This window comes from Phyllopteryx taeniolatus, chromosome 20 (assembly GCF_024500385.1).
Source record: "Phyllopteryx taeniolatus isolate TA_2022b chromosome 20, UOR_Ptae_1.2, whole genome shotgun sequence".
Taxonomy (NCBI): Eukaryota; Metazoa; Chordata; class Actinopteri; order Syngnathiformes; family Syngnathidae; genus Phyllopteryx; species Phyllopteryx taeniolatus.
In genome coordinates this window covers 7750211-7770826 of record NC_084521.1, presented here as the reverse complement: position 1 = coordinate 7770826, position 20616 = coordinate 7750211, and the positions used below count along the sequence as shown (strand labels likewise).

Below are 20616 nucleotides of genomic sequence, written 5' to 3'. Positions count from 1 at the left end.
TATACAGAATAGCGTAAGTATTTGTGAATGAATTGCAAACAATACTTTTAATTTCTTGAAACATTTGGTTTTATTAATAAAAATTTTTATGATCCCATATTTTATAGAGTGTACAAACATGGGACTAAGAACATGGGTTACTAGAGGAATAACATCAATGCAAAAGGATCCATTTGAAACAATTCTCACTGGGTCGTGAAAAACTGTGAAAATATATAAACCACACAATATGAGAAAACATACAATTTCTGTATGTAATATTGTAATGTATATTTACACAATTCAATGACCAATGACTGTCACTATCCATAAAACACCACCATATTTTAGTAAAGCAACATGAAAAAAAACAATGACCTAGAGATGAAAGGAAATATTGATCGAAGCAGTCAAACAGTGCATGGTCATAAAAAAAGTAAAATTACACCGTAATTGAATAAAAATGTGACTTAAAGCATACTTATATGTTATTAATCAGGTAAAATTCTGTTTTCATTGAAATATATCATACTGTACTGCAATAGCTTGTGCAACATAAAAAACATTTGAGCAAATGTGTTTTTTGTTTTCAGGCAACTGAACTCTATATTTGCAACCATAAAGAAGTTCTACTATTTGCAAGTTCTTAGCTAGACTTCGTTTTAAGTGCTTCAGTGACATTGGGAAAAACCTTGACTGGAGCTTCACTTTAGTTTGCTATGAAAAATTAAGAAAGCCTGAGCTGTTAATGCTACATAGCAAAATCTCACTTGGGTATTTAGGCTTGAAATTTAAATATTTCAAGTTCATATATTGTATGTCATTTCATTTGCAACATGACCACACAAAAGTTAATTGAATCCATTTCGTTACATCTAGAAAAATTTACCTCATGTCCACTAAAACAGAAAACAACTGAAAGGGGATAACATGGATTACGGAAATTATTATTATTTTATTTTTTTCTAATGTTTATTTACTCAGCCCATAAACTGATGGATAACCTTTCATTTTGTGGTTTATTGCGTTTCCTTTCTACTTTGAATCTTAAAATCTTTACATTTATTTTATCCAGATAGACCTAGTATGTCCCCCCACCACTAGCGTTTCATCTTTATGTATGTAACCCATCCACCCATTTCCATACCGATTATCCTCACTAGGGTCGTGGGTGTGCTGGAGCCTATCCCAGCTATCTTTGGGTGAGAGGCGGGGTACGCCCTGAACTGGTCGCCAGCCAATCGCAGGGCACATATAAACAGATAACCATTAACACTCACATTCACACCGACGGAGAATTTAGAGTCCTCGATCAACCTACCATGCATGTTTTTGGGATGTGGGAGGAAACCGGAGAAAGGGGGGGCCACGGGGAGAACATGCAAACGCCACACAGGCGAGGCCGGATTTGAACTCCGGTCCACAGAAATGTGAGGCGGATGTGCTAACAAGTCTTCCACCATGCCGCCACTGTATGTAAACATTTTACTAAAATAAATAGCATACAGAACATGCACTTATGTCATTTTTCGACTTGAATTATTATCAAGTCGAAAAATGACATAAGTGCATGTTCTGGTTATAGATAAGACTAAAACTGTTGTTCATCCAAATGATAAGAAAAGTCTTTGGAAATACTTTTTATTAGTTTGTAAGTTTTACTATCAGTGGTTATCATCAAGCAATATTTTTGGTGATTTTTTTTCTTCCTGAGATTTCATCTATCCACCCAGCAACATTAATCTTTTCTTGGAGAGAAAAGATAAATAAAATATGTTTATGTTGCATTATCAACTGCAATTATTTGTACATACAGTACATCCTAAACTCAGAGTTACACTGGAAAAAAAACGTTTTTTCTAATGTGATTGTAAGTGCCACCTCAGTGCAAAGTATTTTGGACATGAATTATCTTTTGCACATTTTCTTGACAATGGTTTGTAAAGACTATGCTCTGCTTCTAACTACAATGATAACTGAACAATGAAAGCGGAGTAATTAGGGTTTTGTAAGACAATATAGAGAGGTTTGACCTTGGCTGTGTTGTAAAGTTGTTGAGCTTGGTAGACGAAAGAATGTTCATTCTATTTTACTCTGTTCTGATAATATTCTCAACTGTCTCTTTCAAAAAAGCTCTAATCTCATGTATAATTTGAATATCACCCCAGAGTCACTGTATAATGTTAATTTCACAGGTTGGCAAACACTAGTTGGAGTGTAAAGAAAAAGGATAACGTACACAACGCTACAAGTACATATTGACTATTGGGAGATACCTCATGAAACAATATGAAAGTTGTTACTGGTTGTTTGAGAGATCTTGTCCGTTTCTAGAGAACTGTCAAACTGCCCTTGAGCAAGACAGCAGGCTCCGAGTGTTAATTTGTTCATTATGGGATGTAATTTATACACCAGAAATATTCAGCAGTGATGAGACAGATTTCTACCAGAATGGAAAAAATATATACTGTACAGTGTTCCCCTGCATAGTTGCAATTTGCTACTCACAGATTTTTAGGAACCTATCTTCTATCATTTGCTGAAAAACTACCCAATTTGATTTTTTTTGCCTAATATAAAAGTATTGCTTTGGCTCCATCGTGATGCCTGGGGAACTATGTTGACCTGAGGGAAAGAGCTTCATTGAGACAGCCCATTGCCCTGTATAATAGAAAAGTAGTGTTTTGCGTATTTATCTGGAGGCATTTGTAAATTTTTGGGGTGTGGGGTGCTAATTAGTCGCAAATCTTCACTACTCGCCCGAGGGCTCAGTCCCTATGGGACCACAATGAACTGCAGTGCTTGTTCCAAACCCTCTTGTCTGACTCTGTCGCCTCGCTGAAAAAATTGTCAAAAATATGAATGAATAAATGAGCACAAAAAGTATAGAGAGATTCTCTGAAACATGCAATCTCTACACAATTTGCTTTCATTCCAGTCCTTATTTGTGTATCTTAAAGGGTGCAGTGTTGCCCCATTCATCACATGATGATGATTGCAATGTTGCCATGAAAAGAAGGTAAACAGCCTCATACATTGATGATGCATGAGGACCCACTGGCAATTCAGTACCTTCTCAAGAATACTTTTCAGCCACCTGCACTTGGGAGGTAAGGGACAGACCCTTACATCAACATATATTTAGTGCATAGATAAAGATTTGATATCAGTTTTTTTCATTAGATTAAAGCTGTACATAATAATGGTCTGATTAAAAGAACAAAAAAAATATTACAAAACATAGACACAGAGAGGAAAACAGGTTTACAGCTGCACTTGGGCTAATTGGAATCGATTGTGAGAAGTGGGGATGTCCTGTGCATCTGCTTCACCGCTGCTTCCGTGTCATGTGACCTCAGCAAAGGTGATGTGATTCTATGGAAGACAAAGAGAAAAATATATTACTTCATGTATTGTGTACTCATGTCGTGTGCTGGACCGTCCCAAAAAAAAAAAAGCCCATGTGATGCAACTAAAACTGTCAAACAGAAAAAAAGTTTCGGATTACTGATTGACAGTATGTTCGTACATGGCCTTTTTTTATTGATGGACCTCCAAACGTACATTCCGTCATGAGCACAGTATTCTGCTGAAATTACTTTTATTGGATTTATTTCATACAGATTTTTTTAAAAAAAACAACATACTCTCCTTCATAGGTGGAGACGGAGCGCTAAGCACATCCCCACTGTCCGACTACACACTGCATCCACTACATAAGGCATTTTTAAATTGAAAGTGTGTTTCATCTTTTTTCATGAATTTCAATGACATTCACAAGTCCCAGGAACGATTCGCTTTCCATGATTCGAAGCCAGCCTCAGCTGTCAAGTGAATCATGCCTCATTGCTGTTTCCGTGTTCATTCACAGTTTGAGCAAGGTGAGGAGTCTGGACTAGAGAATCCGCGTAGATGAAAATTCTGCAAGCCCAGGCGTGTACATAAGGACTTATGCGCAAATGGGAGAATATATATATATATATATATATATATATATATATATATATATATATATATATGAACCTTATGGTGGACATCAATGATATTAAATAAATTCTATAAGAGTTTCCATAGTGGCTACACACAAACATAGCACCGTGTATGCATAATGTGAGGTAATATTGTTATTATTTGGCAAAAATCTCACCTGATTAGCTTTTAGTCAGTATCTTTAAGGGGAATTTTAATAAGATGTTGATAAATGTACTGTATGGGTGTAGCATCTGGAAGCTGAGTTCAGAATGTGATGAAAGCTATTCCATAACACACTGATAATACAAAAAAATTGTCCAGCTTGTTTTATAAATCTGAATACAAACTAGGGAATGTTTCTTTCATCCCTGTCATTTTGTTTAGTGTGGCCAGTTTCCCTCCAAGGCTTCCTTGCTGCGCTATTTTTAGGCTGGTTATTTTCCACCGAGCTTACCATAGCCGAGTTTAATGTGAGATTTTTTTTTTTTTTTTTTTTTTTTTTTTTTCCTCTCTCTCATCTTCAGACAACTGAATTTTTTTCACAGATGGACTCTGAAATGACTGTGTTCACGCATTCCACCATAAATCCATTAAATGTGCATCTTTTAGGGGGAGAAAAGAATAGTTAGAAAAGGGGGGATACATTGTACTTAAGTGTGCTTCAAACAAAGGGTGATATTGTGGACAGTATTATTTCAACCTCAGCCTTTCTTTGGCTTGACTGGATGGTTTGTTTAGTGGTGATCACGAAAAACTGAATACATATTGTACACACCCTCCAAAGGTATTGGAATAGTGAGAGCAATTCCTTTTTTTCTAGCTGTTTGTTTTTTGTTTTTTTTTTTTAGCTGTAGACTGAAAACATTGGGATTCAAAGGAATGTTGGATGAGCCTCCTTTTGTTTGCATTTTTGGCAGACAAAGTTTTACTGGAGACCTCATTTTGACGCTGTCCTCATTTGTTGCATCGCAAAATGTTGCTGAGCCCATCCCAGGAGAAGCCAATGGAGCCATAGGATTGAATCATTGGTTTCATGATTTGCTATATAAAATTGGATGACTTTTTATTATACAAAATTGGAAGAATATCATCAACTAATACTAGTAAGCTGATGAAAAGTGCTATACTGACCTGTGAGGCGATGTACTTCTCCAGAGTGCTTTCTACTTGGCCCATTCCCAGCATTGTTGTGTTCATTTGCAATTCTATTGATGTGTCATCATTCAAAAGCAACTTCCCTTTAAAAAAATGGACCACGCACACCACCTAAGCAGAGAAAAAAAAGTGTTTATTCCTGAGTGCATTGAAAACGTTTTTATGAAGAACAAATGTTGTTTTGAGGTTATGTATAAGTTATATTCATTATAATTAGAAGAGATACAACTCTTCAGGGATAAGAAGAAAAAAAAAAAGAATTTACTGCATCACAATATTCTCTACAATATTGTGCATGTATTTGATGTATTGTTTTTAGAAAAAACTCACCAAGAAGGTGGCAATGGCAGTGCCTATCATGAAACCGGCAATGACGTCCGACCAGTGGTTACGGTATTCCGCTATGCGATTCAGTCCTGTGAGGAAGGCCAGACACACAAGGGCCAGGGACAACACTGGTTTGGCAAGGCGAGTGCCTTTTACCTGGACTGTGCATGTCACATACATCTGAAAGGAAGAGGGAAAACATACCCATACATTCATAGATAGATAGATGTCATTTTGTGGCATCTATAAGCAATTATAAATGAGTATTTTCAATTGACAATGACACTGCAGAGCTATACACCGTATTCGAATTCTGATTTGTTCATTGTGTTACAATGGCATCTACTTTCGTGTGACCCATATCTGATATCCGTGACTGTGCTTAGATTTACTCAATGCACGCACACGCTAAAAAGGCACCTAACAACTAAAGCCGGTAAATTTAAGTGACACTATTCTGCTACAATATTGTTCACTGATGCTTTTCTTCTTTTTCAGGCTTTTGTGTTGCACATTGCTGTCAACCATCATCACGCTCTCACGCTGTACTTTGTAAAGCTTTTGCATTGTAAACTGCTTGTCACACTTTGTCACGGATCTGGAGGCGGGCCAAACGTGGAGCAATCCTTGCTTGCTTGAAATCCTTGGTTATGTAGGGGGAATGCCCAATTGATAATATCAAAGAGTATTGCCAACACAAAAGCCCCAAAAAGATGCACAGTGAAAGAAGGAAACAATATACGGCAGCACAACAATGGTGAAAATATTTTTGTAGACTGAAAACATTTTGCAGATAAATCGAGACAAACATGAGCCACAAAATTTCAACTTGTATTTGTAGGTATTTTTACACGAGTATTAGATACACAATTTTCAAATATCTGTGCTAAGTTTTAGATTTGGAATTTGCCCGAGTTACCCTTTCACCAATTACTTGGGTAATGTGAAGCATTTTAGGAATATATACATCAATTTGTTCAAATATAACGGGAAAAATGCATGTCATCGTGGAGGGTTGTGTGTACAATTCTGAAAACAACAACAAAAAAATAATAATTCAATCCGCTTTGAAATAAGGCTGTAACATAACCCTAATCTAGAAACCGTGAATTTCTAGTATGTTTTTGAATTTTGATCCTTTTATCCTGTACTTTTGGTTGGTGTTTTAAAAATTAAATAGGTCCTTTTTTTAGATGATGCTGTATTCCTCCTTTGCCTTGTGTGTTCTCCTGTACTTGGGTCACCTGCCTTTTTGCCTCCACCCGACCATGACAAACCTCCCCTTGTGGTTTGTCTAGTCCTTCTCAGTATTGGTCACGTATTCCTGATTCCGCACATCCTGCAGCCTCCCGCCATCTGTTTTCGAATTAGGGTTTTATCTTGCTATAACCTCTGTTTGCTGTTGTTGCACTCTTGCCTTGCTTTGTCTGCAGAATCAACTCCAGTGAGAAGGTTTGGTGGATACAAAATTGTATCAATCAGGTTTGCCTGTCTGTCCACATCAGTGTCTTAAAAGTAGAGCTTAATTTCACGCTTAGCACATGTAAATCCATCGGAAAAGCATTCTGACCACAGCGTTGAGAAGAAAAGCAATAAATTGGGGAGCAGGGTGGAGTAACTCACAGCCAGGTAGAGTGCAGCATATATGCTGAGGGCAGCCTCCTTGGATGGGAACGTTTTGCGGGCGTGCAGGATGTCATTCTGGTTTCCTGTGCAGGCCTCCTGCTGGCTGATATATCGGAGGGCCTGATGGCAACCCAGTGCGGTGTAGTTTGGTTTACAGATGGTCATGAAATAGGGCGCCAAATTTCCCGTCACCACCTGGCCTGCGTTGACAAAGATGTCAACCGTGAAGAGGCCAAAGGTGTAAACCCCTGGTAAGAAAAAGACAGTTTTAGAGCAGATACACAGAAAGAAAGGTATCATCTGCTTATATCCTTTACCTAAATTGTGATTCTCCTGAGCAGGCAATATAAAGCACTCATTCCAGTAGAGTTGGCCAAGACAACGATGCAATTCGGACACGGGTGTGTAGAGCGCTCGTTGTAATTACTATTGGTGATTGAACTGTGGTGCCTGTATCCTTTTTTTTGGCACCGGCTGGGGCTTGTTGCACCAGTGAGAGGATCAGTGCCTCGTCTTAGCTCAATAAATCCGCAACCACTGTGACACAGTGGTAGAATCGTCTGTCTATTTCTCCTTAGGCGAGGTCGTAGATACACACATGAACTGGCAGTTATCATCTGCCTCATGCAATTGCCCCCCAAACACAGACATCTTGCTTTGTCTCACAGCAAAGTGATAATAAAATATCAGAGAGAAAGGAACAAGGTCTACTCTCTTATCCTGTATACCAGATTATGATCAATATAGAATATATTTTATCAGTGCAGAGGTAGGTAGGTATATATTTGTCTAACAGGCCTAAAATGGGTTCTATATCATTAATTGTGGCCTCAACTGTATGAATGTGGGAAGTCACTCAGAGGACGGGGTGCATGTAATGTAAATCAGCTGCTTATGAATGCTCGTCTTTCAGTTTGTGCCCAGTTCTCTTGTCTTGTTTCTTCAGAATGTAGCTGTAACACGATATCTTAGCAGGATTAAAAATATATCTTTGCTTATTTTTCTCAAGTCTGCCCTGAAAACATAAGGAAATTGTTGGATTCACCCATATTGTGTGTTAGTGGTAAATTGTAAATTTGTGTTTTTCGATGATGTTTACTTCAAAATATGCTATATGTGAAGATTTAGAAAAATCTTGCCGATGCTTGTAAATGATGAATGGGATTTGAACTGACATAATTGGTAGAAAACGGAAAATTTAGTCAGTTGCTGTCCTTTTTCCGCTATATTCCCCGAGAAACGGCCTTTGTATTGACCTACGATCTGTCTACGGGGACACCAAGTAAACATTCCTCTTCTGACATACTCAACAGTTACCATAATCCATTCCATCAAAAATGCCCCTTATCCCGTGCATATTGTTTTCAAATGTGTGCACATTTTCTTAATTATTCGTTATCACCGCAGTAATGTGAGGCTCCAGATGTTGACAGGTCAATTTTTAACAAGCATGAAATGGCTTTTGCCAAGCCTCGTGTGACTCACTTGCAGCAGAGGCTCATCGTTCTAATTCTGTCCTACTTTCCCCCCCTGACACGAACGTGGCGATGTGGGCGCTTTGTGTTTTACGGATGACTGCTGCTTTCTAGCTTGCCATCCTTCACCTCTGAAATTGCTTATTAGGGCATGAACATAATTCAGTTCGTCTGATTGAATAAAGCTGCAGGAGCACTGTGTTTCCTTCCCACATAGTGTAGAACAAGTATTTAATAATGAAATGAAGTACTGTACGTGGTTCACATGTGCAGCTTTTAAAAGTGAGTAGATCAACATAAGCGTATAATACGCTCATACACATTGTACACAATACAGTGGTGCCTTGAGATACGAGTTTAATTTGTTCCGTGACCACATTCATAACTTAAAACACTCTAACCACCTTTCCCCATTAAAATGAACTGAAATCCCATTAATCTGGCTCAGCCTCCTAAAAACACAAACAAACAAAAACTTTTTAATAAGAAAAATAGCGCACTATAATATTGTACTTTTTACTTTTTGAATTCAGTTCAGTGGACATTGTGCTGCTCCTTCTGGTGTATGCACTTTGGCCACCTGGGGGCAATATTATACAGATAAACGGATATATAGAAGGAGACGGTCTTCAGTAAGGTGCAATTATGTGACTCGTTTTTAAAGAGTATATACAATATGCCTGTGAGTATTGTTACATTGTCTGCCTACATGTGTTGCTCCACTGTTTCTGTTCAAATAGCCATTGCTTAGCGGGTTATCACGGACAATATTCGTTAGTCCATCTGTGCTCTGAAGATGTATGTGATTGGTTTATGTTCTATTCTGACCTCATATGGGAGTGGCAGTAAACAGTTTGAAGCTTCTTTTCTGAAGACGTGTTCATGATCTGCCAAAATGTTGCTTGCTGTGAAGTGAGTTCAGATGAGTTCACTGCTTGTTTCTCAAATTTTTGCTCGCAAGTTAAGCAACTTTGATCTCGTATGTTGGGTCACTCGTATTTCAAGGTGCCACTGTATCTTATTCTGAAGGTGACAGTTGCGTGAACTCCAGCTATTCGCAATATTTTTATACGAGTCGTATTGTCAATAGGCAAATTTAGGAATGCGGAACCGCAAATATATATACATACACGGTTCGCTGTATCCCAATTTGTAAGGGCTGAACTTTCTGAGTAGATCCCTGTGACGTGAATTATTATTGAGAGCCTGCATGCAACACAGATAAACAGCAGAGTGGCAGTTAAAACAATTTCAAGGAAACATTGAGCAGGTTGTTCTTTGGCCATGACCCAACCCACCACAAAGTTTTGTGGAAATCAGCAGTTTTCATGCAAGTTCCGAAACATTCTTGTATCTATGTACAGTATGCCTGCTGAAACAGTAAATCAATTATATCAGTAACAAAAACGCAATTTACTAATAAGGATTAGATGAGAACATCCTGTCTCAAACATACTGAATGACTAAAGTCTTATGTTATTTACCAGTGTACAATTTTCAAACAGTGGCAGAGGATCAAACCTAATTTTCTCAGGCTTAGAACAGCTTTCTTTTCGATTCATTACAAAACGCACACTCTGCTAAGAGTCACCATCCAATATGCAGTCAATGCATAAGGCTTTTGTTCTGCTTTATGAAAAGAAAAACAACAGGAGACCACCATAATGTGATCACATATGCACACTGAAGTATCTCATATGAAATATTTATTCGAGTTGTTCTTTTTCCATGGTGCAATGATTATATATCTTCAATCGTTTTTTTTTTTTCTTAAAACATGAATAGGGTACATACATTTGAATGTATTTCAGATTTTTACAAATCCACACAAGGTCAACATAATATTGTATACTGTATACTATTCACCTGTTGTGAATTTTGCTGTTAAGCTCCTTGTTCGAGAACAGAAAGTTGTACACTGTGTGTACTGAAATAATTGGAGTTGGGTGTGCATTCAAAGGTTTAGACAAGGTCAAATTAAGTTCACTTGCAAAGGTTATAGGACTGTACATCATCCTGAAATTTCAACCAAAATCAAATATCCCTAACTTTTTGGGAGTTATGTACAGTATGTTAGGGTACACCAGAGTGAATGTTGTACTGGGAAATGTTCCAGACACCTGGCTGTTCAGGCAAGTGCCCCCAGAGGATTCTTGTAAAACTGAATGGAAAATGTCTCATTGCATACAATTTATAGATTTGGGCGTGTAAGGAAATCTCAAACATGTCACATACCAAGGAAACGAAAGGTCCTGCGCACTAGCGGGTTGAGATAACAGCAGTCTCCTGTGGCCACAGTCTTCTCTGAATTGTCAAACTCTTTAGATGTATACTGGACCAGGAATAGCACCGTCTCTGTTATTGTGATCTGGTAGAAATGAAAGTCAGACAAAAGACAACATTTACATGTAGACACTTTGTTTATCGAAAAGAAAATGCAACTGCTTGTCAATGCAAATTTCTTATTTTTATGAGGCAGGAGCACTAAAATCTCCCAAGAGACAATTTCTGCCAAGGTCAAAACATTGTACTGTAAAAGTTAAGCTCATAAAGTTTTAGCATGGACATAACCCGCAGCGCAATATTATTACAATGTTTTCCCAGCAATAATAGTAATATTTAATTATGTGGAATTTCATATACTGTGATTTACTATGTTATGATATCAGCTGTACCTGCAGGAAAAAGTGTTCATGGAGGTACTGCGGAAATGTGTTCAAGTCTACTGAGGCAAGTTTGTCCTTCAAATCTGAATGGCATTGCAAATCAGTTCTTTTTAGTTGGGTGTCAAGAGGCACACCAGAAGCTTTGACTGAAAAGGGTGAGTGAAAAACTGCAAAGTTCGAAATATTTCAAATCCACTTTTCTCCTTTTAGACAAAGACAATTTGTCTAATAAGGGTGAGCAGAAGAGTGGATGGAATACAATATAAACGGCAACAAACACATTGTCTGAGTCTCAATTATCAAGTGTATCGCTTAAACTATTGTTTCTAAAACAGTGTGTCCCTAGCAGACAATATAGAACATTTCAGAATGTTTGTAAACGTTAGAAGCCAGGATACCTTTATAGTAGGTGGCAGAAAGTGAGTGAGTAGCTCTGACCTGAACTGAAACACAGACAAAAACTTGTTGTGCCCAGGCTTGCGTCGCCAGATCGACCACAAAAGGTTGAGGTATTTTTCGATTTTCTTTCAAAAGAATTTAAAATCATTCCGCAGGCAGAATTAAGTACAATTAAGGCCAAGCGACTTCCTTTCAACTGACACTTCACACATTCAAATCATTGCGGTAAAGAAGAAGACTTCCCATTCCACCAAGAAAATCATTGATGCAGCTAATGTCTGTGGTGGCGGCGGAGTGGTTTTAGCAGCTGCTGTGACTGAATGGTGAGGGGAACGGCATAGGAGATGAGGATGTGAGTTCAATTCCACACGTTTATCATCGGGTAATCATCAGGCTGCTCTGGGGAGATGCGGACCGGAGAGGAAGAGAGAAGCTTAAGAGTCACAGCTCGACGCTGACCTGACAGAAAGAGCTGAAAAGCCGGACTGTGCATATTTGGACTGCTGATGAACTGTGTGAGTAAACTGCTGTCAAAGACGCTGTGCTCCGGGTGTTTTTGCTGAGCTTCGCGTTTGGCGCCAGATGCCACATCTCCCGTGTTGTCGGTGGATTGAGCACAGCAATCACGTCCACTGTGTCATTGAGCATCTCTCTCTTTCTCCGGTGGAGGATAATGTTATTTTGAGGGTAGACTCCATTGACACTGTTTTACAAACAGTACACTGACTACTTTACATTGTAGCAAAGTGTTGTTTTGTTCAGTGTTGTTCCATGAAAAGATTTAATTAAATATTTACAAAAATGCGAGGAGTGTTCTCATTAGCATGTGTAGATGCAACAGAATAAGGCATAGGAGTGAACTCTCAGAAATATATTAGTTGATCGATGGATCAAGCAAGTACATTTTGCCGTTCAGCTCATGTTCAGCAAGTTCTTGAAATTTCACCTGGAAACGTTTTGCCAGTCGTGTATAACTGTAGATTGTATATATACAGTACATTCTTAGTTATCCGTTCTCTATCTGACAGTGACTGTGCTGTGTTCAGTGACTTGCACCGAGCACAAAGCTTGTATTCAAGGTACAGTGCTTTCGGATTCTTGTAATTGGCGGAACTAATGAAAGAACATTCAAAAATTACTGTAGCATCATTAATTTGTGATTCAAGAGATATTTAGGCAATGTGGGACAGTCACTGTGATATTTGGCTGGCTTGCTTTCACGAGAAATAACTCAAATGATGGAAAAAAAAAAAAAAAAGCAGGATGTAGAGGTTTTTGTGTTGTTGGAAATGATATGCCTGCATCTCTTCATCCTCATCTTTTTATTTGAGGTCGGGTCACAGGGACAGCAGCCTTAAGGCCAGATCTCACAGTCCAAGAGACAAATTAACCAGCGAGGCGATCATTAGGCTTCCTACTAGATACCTGGGTCCCCCCCACCTCCAAATTACTGAGTTAATCACCCTATCTCTAAGTTAGAGCTCAGACACCCAGCGAAGGAAACTCATTTCGAACAGTTGTATCGGTAGTGTTGATTTTTTTGTTTCACTGTCTACATTTTATGACCATAGGTGAGGGTGGGAACGTACATCGAACTGTTAATAGAGGGCTTGGCCTATCGACTTTACCATGACAGAATGATGCGAAATCCATATCACTGCCGACACTCCATTGATCTGCCTGTCAATTTACCAATCCGTTCTTGACTCACTCCTGAATAAAGACCCTAAGATACTAAAACTGCTCCAATTTGGCCAGGATCTCATCGCTGACTTCTATTCTAGCTAAGGACCGTGGTCTTAGATTTGGTTGAAGATGGACCAAAGTTTGACACCGGTTGTACGCCAGAGGGCGAATGGGTGAACTACGCCTACATGAGGGACAGCCAAATCCAACTTTTGTCATCATCATTTGATGTCTTTAGGGGTCTTGTTGTCTGGTCCCTCCACCCTTGCTTAAAGCACCCAAAACAACTGTGCTATTAGGATCAGTCGTCGGGACATGCAAACCCCTCCGCCATGATAATGTGAAATTGACGGGGGAGGGGAAATACAGTCTCTCTGCTGTGTGGCAAATTTATTTAACACCACACAAAGTGGCAGTATTTGGTAGCATAACAAGTTGACAGTATGTGAGGCATCTCATCGCAAATTCTCCTCTATCAGCTCCAACTTGAGAATGCCTCAAATGAGAGAGCATATGCTGCTGAGTTGTGGGGAATTGTTGACGTAGTAGCTCATCGTAAGCAAAGGATTTTAAAACAAAGCATTTTTCCTTGTCTTCTGCTTGTCTTTGCGATTTCCACGTGATCAAGCCCTTGAACATCCAGCACACTTTAATCTATGTCTGAAAACATTGCGACAGAGAGGTATAAAACTATGTTGTTTACATGTCACTTTTGGTTTGGTTGAAAGAAACTCTCCTGACATGCTCTGAGTGCATTTCATTTAGTGTGAATGTTCAGAAATCAGATGCAAACTGAGACCACCTGAGGACTTAGTCCACTGACAGGGTCATTCTTACGCAGTTTGGTTAATTTGAAGGCTGCATGGATCCAAGACATCTAGTAGCTTAATAGTGACGGCAGAAAACATTCGGAAATTACGTAATATTTAACAGTACTGATTCACTTACGTAGGTATCAGTTTCCTCTCATCTAAAGATGCCAGTGTGAACCAGGAACAAAGGTACTGTATGTTTTGAAGTGCATTTTAAGTCATACAAAAAGCACTAACTTGACTATTCCAGTGTTATCAAAGTAGGTATGAACAATTATTTGAGCTCAAACTGACATCACAATGGAAAATAATCCCATTTTTTCAAATCGCAAAGACTTCACTTAAAAAAAGAAAAAGAAAGAAAACACGCTAACAAGACTAACGAGCGAGAGCGAGGGCTGCAGTAAACATCTTCAGCCACGCCAAGCTTTGAATTCTTTGATATCTTTGAAAATGGCCTCGACAGAAGAAATGTTAGGCATAACCATTCATGCTTCAATTAATCTCATTTCATCATAACATGGAAGCTTGGCCTAAAAGAAATAATTGTTTATATTTTGACTTTCTTGTGTTTGCAGAAGATAACAAGCTTCTCCCAAAATATTATGCTAAATCACAATTGCAGTATTGGTAAATATATATATATGAATATGTGTGTGTGTGTGTGTGTATATATATATATATATATACAATTGTATTATTTTCCCAAACTGTTCAATCACATCAAAGTATTACTCTATATGAACTAAACAACACCATAGCATTTAATGTCATGTGATTATTCCAAAAAATGGAGCAGCTTCAACAAGGGTTGTTAAGAGAAGAAGAATCTGATAAGAATATACATACTCCTAAAGTTACGTTACGCAGGCAAACAATCACGTCAGTAAGATTCCATCCAGCATTACCATTGATAACAGCAGTGGTTGATTTTTTTTTCTTTATTTTTTTATTTATTTTTATTTTTTCCAAAATGCATCTTTGAGCTCAAAGGTTCCACGCATTTGTTTGCCATAGTAGAACGGGTTTATTACAAAAAGCAAGCAAGAAAGAAAATGCAGCAGTGACATCATGGTATCCTTGGAACATCATACCACCTATTACAATCTGTAGTTAATAATATTAGCAGTTCTAATTGCAGCTCAAGCTCAGAAGCCAAAAGCAATAATATTGCTGTGATGCCAAGGGAAATGACATCACCAAGAACATAGTAGGCACTCAATCACATTGCTCATCATAATTTTGATTCTCTCGTGCTTCGAGCTCAATCGAAGGGAATTGCTATTTTTACTTCGGTACATTTTACAGGACATACTAAAACAGCGATTTAAGATTGCATCTTTCATCTGATTTGGATCCATTTTTTCCCAGCTAACTTCATTTAACTGATGAAGCAGAGACTCACCAGCAGTGTTGGCAACACGGCTACTACGGCATACAGCAGGATGGGAGGGATGGCGCTGTGGTCCTCCGGTCCAAGGTAGGGTTTGGTGTAGGTAGTATCGTAGCAAAAGAATCCCTGCACATGCACACTGAAGGTATCAGTGTACTCAAAGTAATAGGCCAGCATAACGGTCCCAGCCATGATCACCAACTGAAAGTACAACATGATGCAAACGTACAATAACAGACATTAAATTTTAAAAGAATTCTATTTCTTTCTCTCTTCTACCCTGCGTCCCCCTCCTCCATTCTGGCAGCGGTTCATGGCGGCTCAGCTTTACATGACGAGCCCCTTTCGTGATGGCTCCCGAACCCTAATTTGCTCTGTCTCTCTCTCTCAGCTACAACCAGTGAACATGTGTGGGGGTGGGAGAAAAAGAGAGGGGGATACTTTGTCGTAGACGAAGGGAGGGAGAGCGAATGGGTGTGTATGAGCGTATAAAGCATTTTGAAAGTGTGTAATGCATGTCCAAAGGAGGATGCTTCCCCACGGTGGCCACCGCCCACCTCCTTTACATATGAGAGAGAGAAAGAGAGAGAGAGAGAGAGAGAGAGAGAGAGAGAGAGAAAGTAGAAGTATGTAGAATGTTCTAAGCTTTGCCAAGATATGTTTTAGCCTTCGAAACCCTGATTGTATTCGGTGCAAGACAAATAATCCCTATTCCATGGCCAGCAGCAGGATTTCTTCCCCTCCAAAGCTGGAGAATGGCTTGAGCAATATAGTCAACACACTTTAATCCAAACCTATCTGGCCCTACGTGAGAAAGTAATCGCCCCCTTTAAATCATGAGTTAATGTTGATTAACCACACATTTTCGAGAGCTGAGTTAAAGAAATCTCTTCAGTAGTCCCTGTCAGTCAAAGAGGAGTAGGCTTCAGGATCTCGACAAGAAACATTTGCTGAAGAATTTTAAGAGAAACAAAGTGATTGAAGTCTATATCAGTCTGAAAAAGGTCACAAAGCCATTTTCAAGTCATTGTGACTCCAGCGAACCGCAGTAAGAGCCATTAATTATCCACAAATGGAGAGAAATGGGAAGGGTGGTGAACCTCCCCAGGAGTGGTCAGCCCGTCAAAATTACCATAAGAGTGCAACAACAACTCATTCATTCAGGAGGTCACAAAAGAACCCACAATGACATCTAAAGAACTACAGGACCCAGCAGCCACTTAACAATAAGAAAGACACGGGGCAAAAATGGCATCCACGGGAGAGTTCCAAAGTGAAAACCATTACTGACAAAAAGAAAAACAAACCCAAAAACAGAATGCAATGGTTCATCACACATTTGCCACAAACCATCTTGATGATCCCCATGACTTTTGGAGAAATATTCTGTGGACAAAAATTTGGGATGACTGAACATCGTTGGTTATGTAGCGATGCAAGTTGTTAATGGTTTTATTTTGGTAACTTATCTTTTTTTCCACTCTTGTGTACTTGGTAGTACGTACATTAATCTCAGTTGCTATTGACGAGCCCTTTAAGAACCAAGGATTTTTGGGGGGCTAGTGTAAGTGTAGTGGCTCCTCTTTATTTGCATTGAAAGAGTAAATTGGTCATTTTAGTGATCAAAGCAACCATGTTAAGTTAATATCCCTCGCAAAGAGAATACTGAAGACGTGTCATCGGACGCAATGGTCATTTTCCATAATTGGAAAACTTTGAAAGCTCTAAACGTATACATCTCGTACAAGTCAAGGGTCGCTGACCAAAATATTCCTCAAACAATCACAATAAACCGAATAGTGATCTCTTTATTTCCACTACAATACCTATGAAATTAATCAAAGATTACCAAAAATAAAAAATACAGCTGCCAGGACGTAGTAAGGAATAAAGGCATTGGTCAAGAGATAAGAAATGCCTACACTGTGGTTTGGACCACTACCATGCCAAAGGCAGCAGTATGACCCAGATACATAGAATTCATCACACAACAAGGCATACAAAATCATCCAGGCTCGCAAGCCCACACATCACATTGGAAGCATATCAATAATTTCTCAGTCCACACAAATTACATCAAAATTTTCGTACACAGAACTAAGCAGGAGGAACAGGAGTAGTTTTTTTTTGTGTTTTATTTTTCAAAGAAGAAATTGAACAAAATATTACTGGCTAGTTCAAGCATATAAACAGACAGATTGATTTCATTATCGCGTGTAAATACAGATTAATAGCACAGCAACAGAGGAGTGAACGTCTAAGTCGCATGTTTTAAGCAGTCCCCACTTATCTGGCGCATCCTGCTGAGTAAAATATTCATTCTCATGATCCACTGATGTGAAAACACTTTCCGCAGCGTTCTTGAATAAAAATAGTGGTGCTTCTTGAATTAAAATTGTGTTGACAGGAATGGTGGAGATTTTTGGCTGAGATCCACACAAAGGAAACAAGTGGATTCCACCCTGTAGTCACCGTGTTATGTCCTAGAAGCTCAGTTCAGTTTATACAGTGCCGGTTCACAGCAACAGTTTCAATCATGGCACTTTCCGTATGGCAAGAGAGACAAAAGGTAGAGGAATTGGATGGAAAGATGATGAAACATCGAGTAAACAGTAGTCTTAGCCTATGGCAGTTTCACTAAGGAGAAGCCTTAAGTTAGTCCTGACTGTAGCCTTTGTCAAAGGGAAGAGTAATCTGGTCCTTAATAGTGAGGGTGAAGGATTTGGTTGGTTGGACAATTCCACAGGAGAACCGCAAGAAAATGGCAACTTTGGGAGTTCACTTTTTCTTAAACATAGAACAGTGTGGCTGACTATTAAGTACTTTGAAACTCATTGAAATTACCTCAGGCGTGAGATGTCCTGCATCAGTTCTCAACCTCATCCCCTTGTCACTTGTCAAGTCATGTCTTCCATCACTCTTCCCTCTCATCTCCAATATCAGCCACGTCTCCCTCAAATCTGGCTCAGTCGCAGAATCCCTGAAACTCGGCGCAATCACACCAATGCTCAAAAAACCTAGACTCAACCAGGACATCATAAACACCTTCTGTCCTATCTCCAATCTCTATCAAAAATTCTAGAGGGCTTTGTTGCCACCCACCTCCTCATCTGTTTGAGACATTTGTATCTGGATTGAGAGCACAATACTTCCCCGAAACAGCCTTTCTGAAAGACACAAATAAGTTCTCATTTCTGTCGACTCTGGACACCTCATCCTTCTCATCAAGCTTGACCTCAGAATTGCTTTTGAAACAATCAAGCATTCAATTCTCTCTGTAAACCCGATTCCATAACTCTGACACAGCCCTCTCTCAGTTCAGATCCTACCTCACTAACAGAACGCAATTCATCCACATCAACAACTCCAGCTCCTCCACCAACCTTCTTTCTCAAGGTGTATGTAGTATTATGTATTTATCAGTCACGCTGTCAGAATCCTTTATTTCCGCTTTCCTCTGAACAACTGGCTATGGAACTCCATCCCCTTGTCATTACTGCCATCTGGGGGATATACAGCACACCACACTTATCAATACATCTCCCCTTTTCAAATGATAACTTGTCACTTGTTAAAGACGTTTCACTTAAAATCACGGCTTTGCAGTAAAATATATTCTACCCAAGTTTTTCTTCTAATTCCAAGTGTAGTCTTCAAGCTACATATAATTTCTCTTAAACAGCCATTTGCACTTTTTTTCTGTACATCTGAACATTCTGCCTGTTTTATCTTTCTGTGTTTGACATTTTGAATTGTTTGTCTTGCGGTATCTTCAACAGGTGTCTCCTGTATTTCCATGTTGTGTAATGACCCCAAATGACCTAAATCTTGTCTCATTGAGAACTTTTCCATACGGTTCCCACTGTTCATCGCATCGTATTACTTCGCACTACTTCCTCTGGTGCGAATGCACTCCAGGGCACAGGCCTTCTGTCATATGTTGCAGTTAGTTTCACCTGTGAAACTGGTGGCAACTAATTCAGCTCTCTTTCATAACTCACTGATGGGAGCCTTGTCCTCAGCTTTCTTCTCACAAAGAGCTGCAGTTCATTTTCCACTGGTGTTGCCCTTTTTCATGTTTGTGTCACGACATGCTCTGCTGTGAGCTAATATTACATCAAAATGCAATGTATTGTTCATGGGTCACATCATTTGGTGGCCAGCTATCGGCTTGCTATAATTGACAGCAAATATTATATGTAGTATGTACAGCCAAATGTAACTTCAATCACATCCACCAAAATACCACAAATAGGGAAGAACTTACCATTAGGCAAACACAGGCAAATGCCTGCCCCCCGAAGGTCTCATAGAAAACTGATTTTTATTGATTTAAAGCAATTATTATTGTTTTAGTTTTATTTCACACACTTAAAAAAAACACATTTGACTGCTTCCCCCTCCCTTCTCATGCAATGGACTATTCCGACTTCTTACTGTGCATGTGCAGACTTGACTCAACAAGTCAGTACAGAGGAAAATGAAGCGGAATTACCCAAGTGAAGAGGAGAAGGCAAGAAGAAAAGTTTTTTTTTAATCAGAACTAGCAAGGGTTTCAACCTTTTTCACGGCGACACTGAATGCGAGAAGCCGACAACAGCAAGAGCCAGACGCTCTTGCCAGTAGCAGTAGCACTGTTGTCAGTGTCAGCCGAAGTGGATGAAGGGGAGAGTAACATGAGAGACGCCATCTTCATGAATTCTCACTGTACTCAGAAAGTGGTTGAAATGTTGAACCACAGTTAAATGTCGATTCATGTTCAAGTGTTGAGATGATTCACTTGTCAGATAATAATCCGCAAGAAGTTTTCATTGAAGGCCTTGTAAAGAGGTGGAAAAAAAAACACAACTTTTGTAAGTGCAATTTTGCCTTGGGCCCCACATGACTAATGCATGGTCTTTACCGTGTAAACATTCACCGTATCAAAATGAATGCTGACTCAACTCTGTTTTTCGTAGTGTAGGCTGTTAGTAAATTAGTAAAACATCTCTATTAAATGTTTAATCATCCCATCACGAGGTGAAACATGCTGTTAAAAAAAAAAAGAAAAAAAATCATATCCAGTGCGCACTGCGCATGCGTGTTCTGGTGTTCCTCCTGTCACTATTGCGTCCGTGCACTGCCTG

General features: G+C 39.1%; 1 protein-coding gene across 2 annotated transcripts; it reads right to left on the bottom strand.

The window, feature by feature from the left end:
* Window positions 1–160: 160 nt before the first annotated feature.
* On the bottom strand, window positions 161–16020 carry LOC133470367 (phospholipid phosphatase-related protein type 5-like). Of its 2 annotated transcripts, XM_061758691.1 has the most exons (7): window positions 15770–16020; window positions 15503–15691; window positions 10770–10902; window positions 7057–7307; window positions 5437–5613; window positions 5083–5217; window positions 161–3354 (listed from the first exon to the last, which is right to left on the bottom strand). In XM_061758691.1, the coding sequence occupies exons 1-7, from the start codon at window positions 15803–15805 to the stop codon at window positions 3325–3327; spliced, it is 951 nt and encodes a 316-aa protein (XP_061614675.1). In that variant the 5' UTR covers window positions 15806–16020; the 3' UTR covers window positions 161–3324. The 2 variants fall into 2 exon arrangements, with proteins under 2 accessions (XP_061614675.1, XP_061614676.1); XM_061758692.1 differs by having other exon boundaries at window positions 15503–16017.
* Between the last annotated feature and the right edge of the window lie 4596 nt (window positions 16021–20616).

Coding starts and splice junctions, on each gene's coding strand:
- LOC133470367 (XM_061758691.1), bottom strand. CDS start 15,805: ATGAACCGCTGCCAGAATGGAGGAGGGGGACGCAGG. Junction 10,903..15,502: donor CCGTGTTGCCAACACTGCTG/GTGAGTCTCTGC, acceptor CATTTCTACCAG/ATCACAATAACAGAGACGGT. Junction 7,308..10,769: donor CAGGACCTTTCGTTTCCTTG/GTATGTGACATG, acceptor TTTTCTTACCAG/GGGTTTACACCTTTGGCCTC.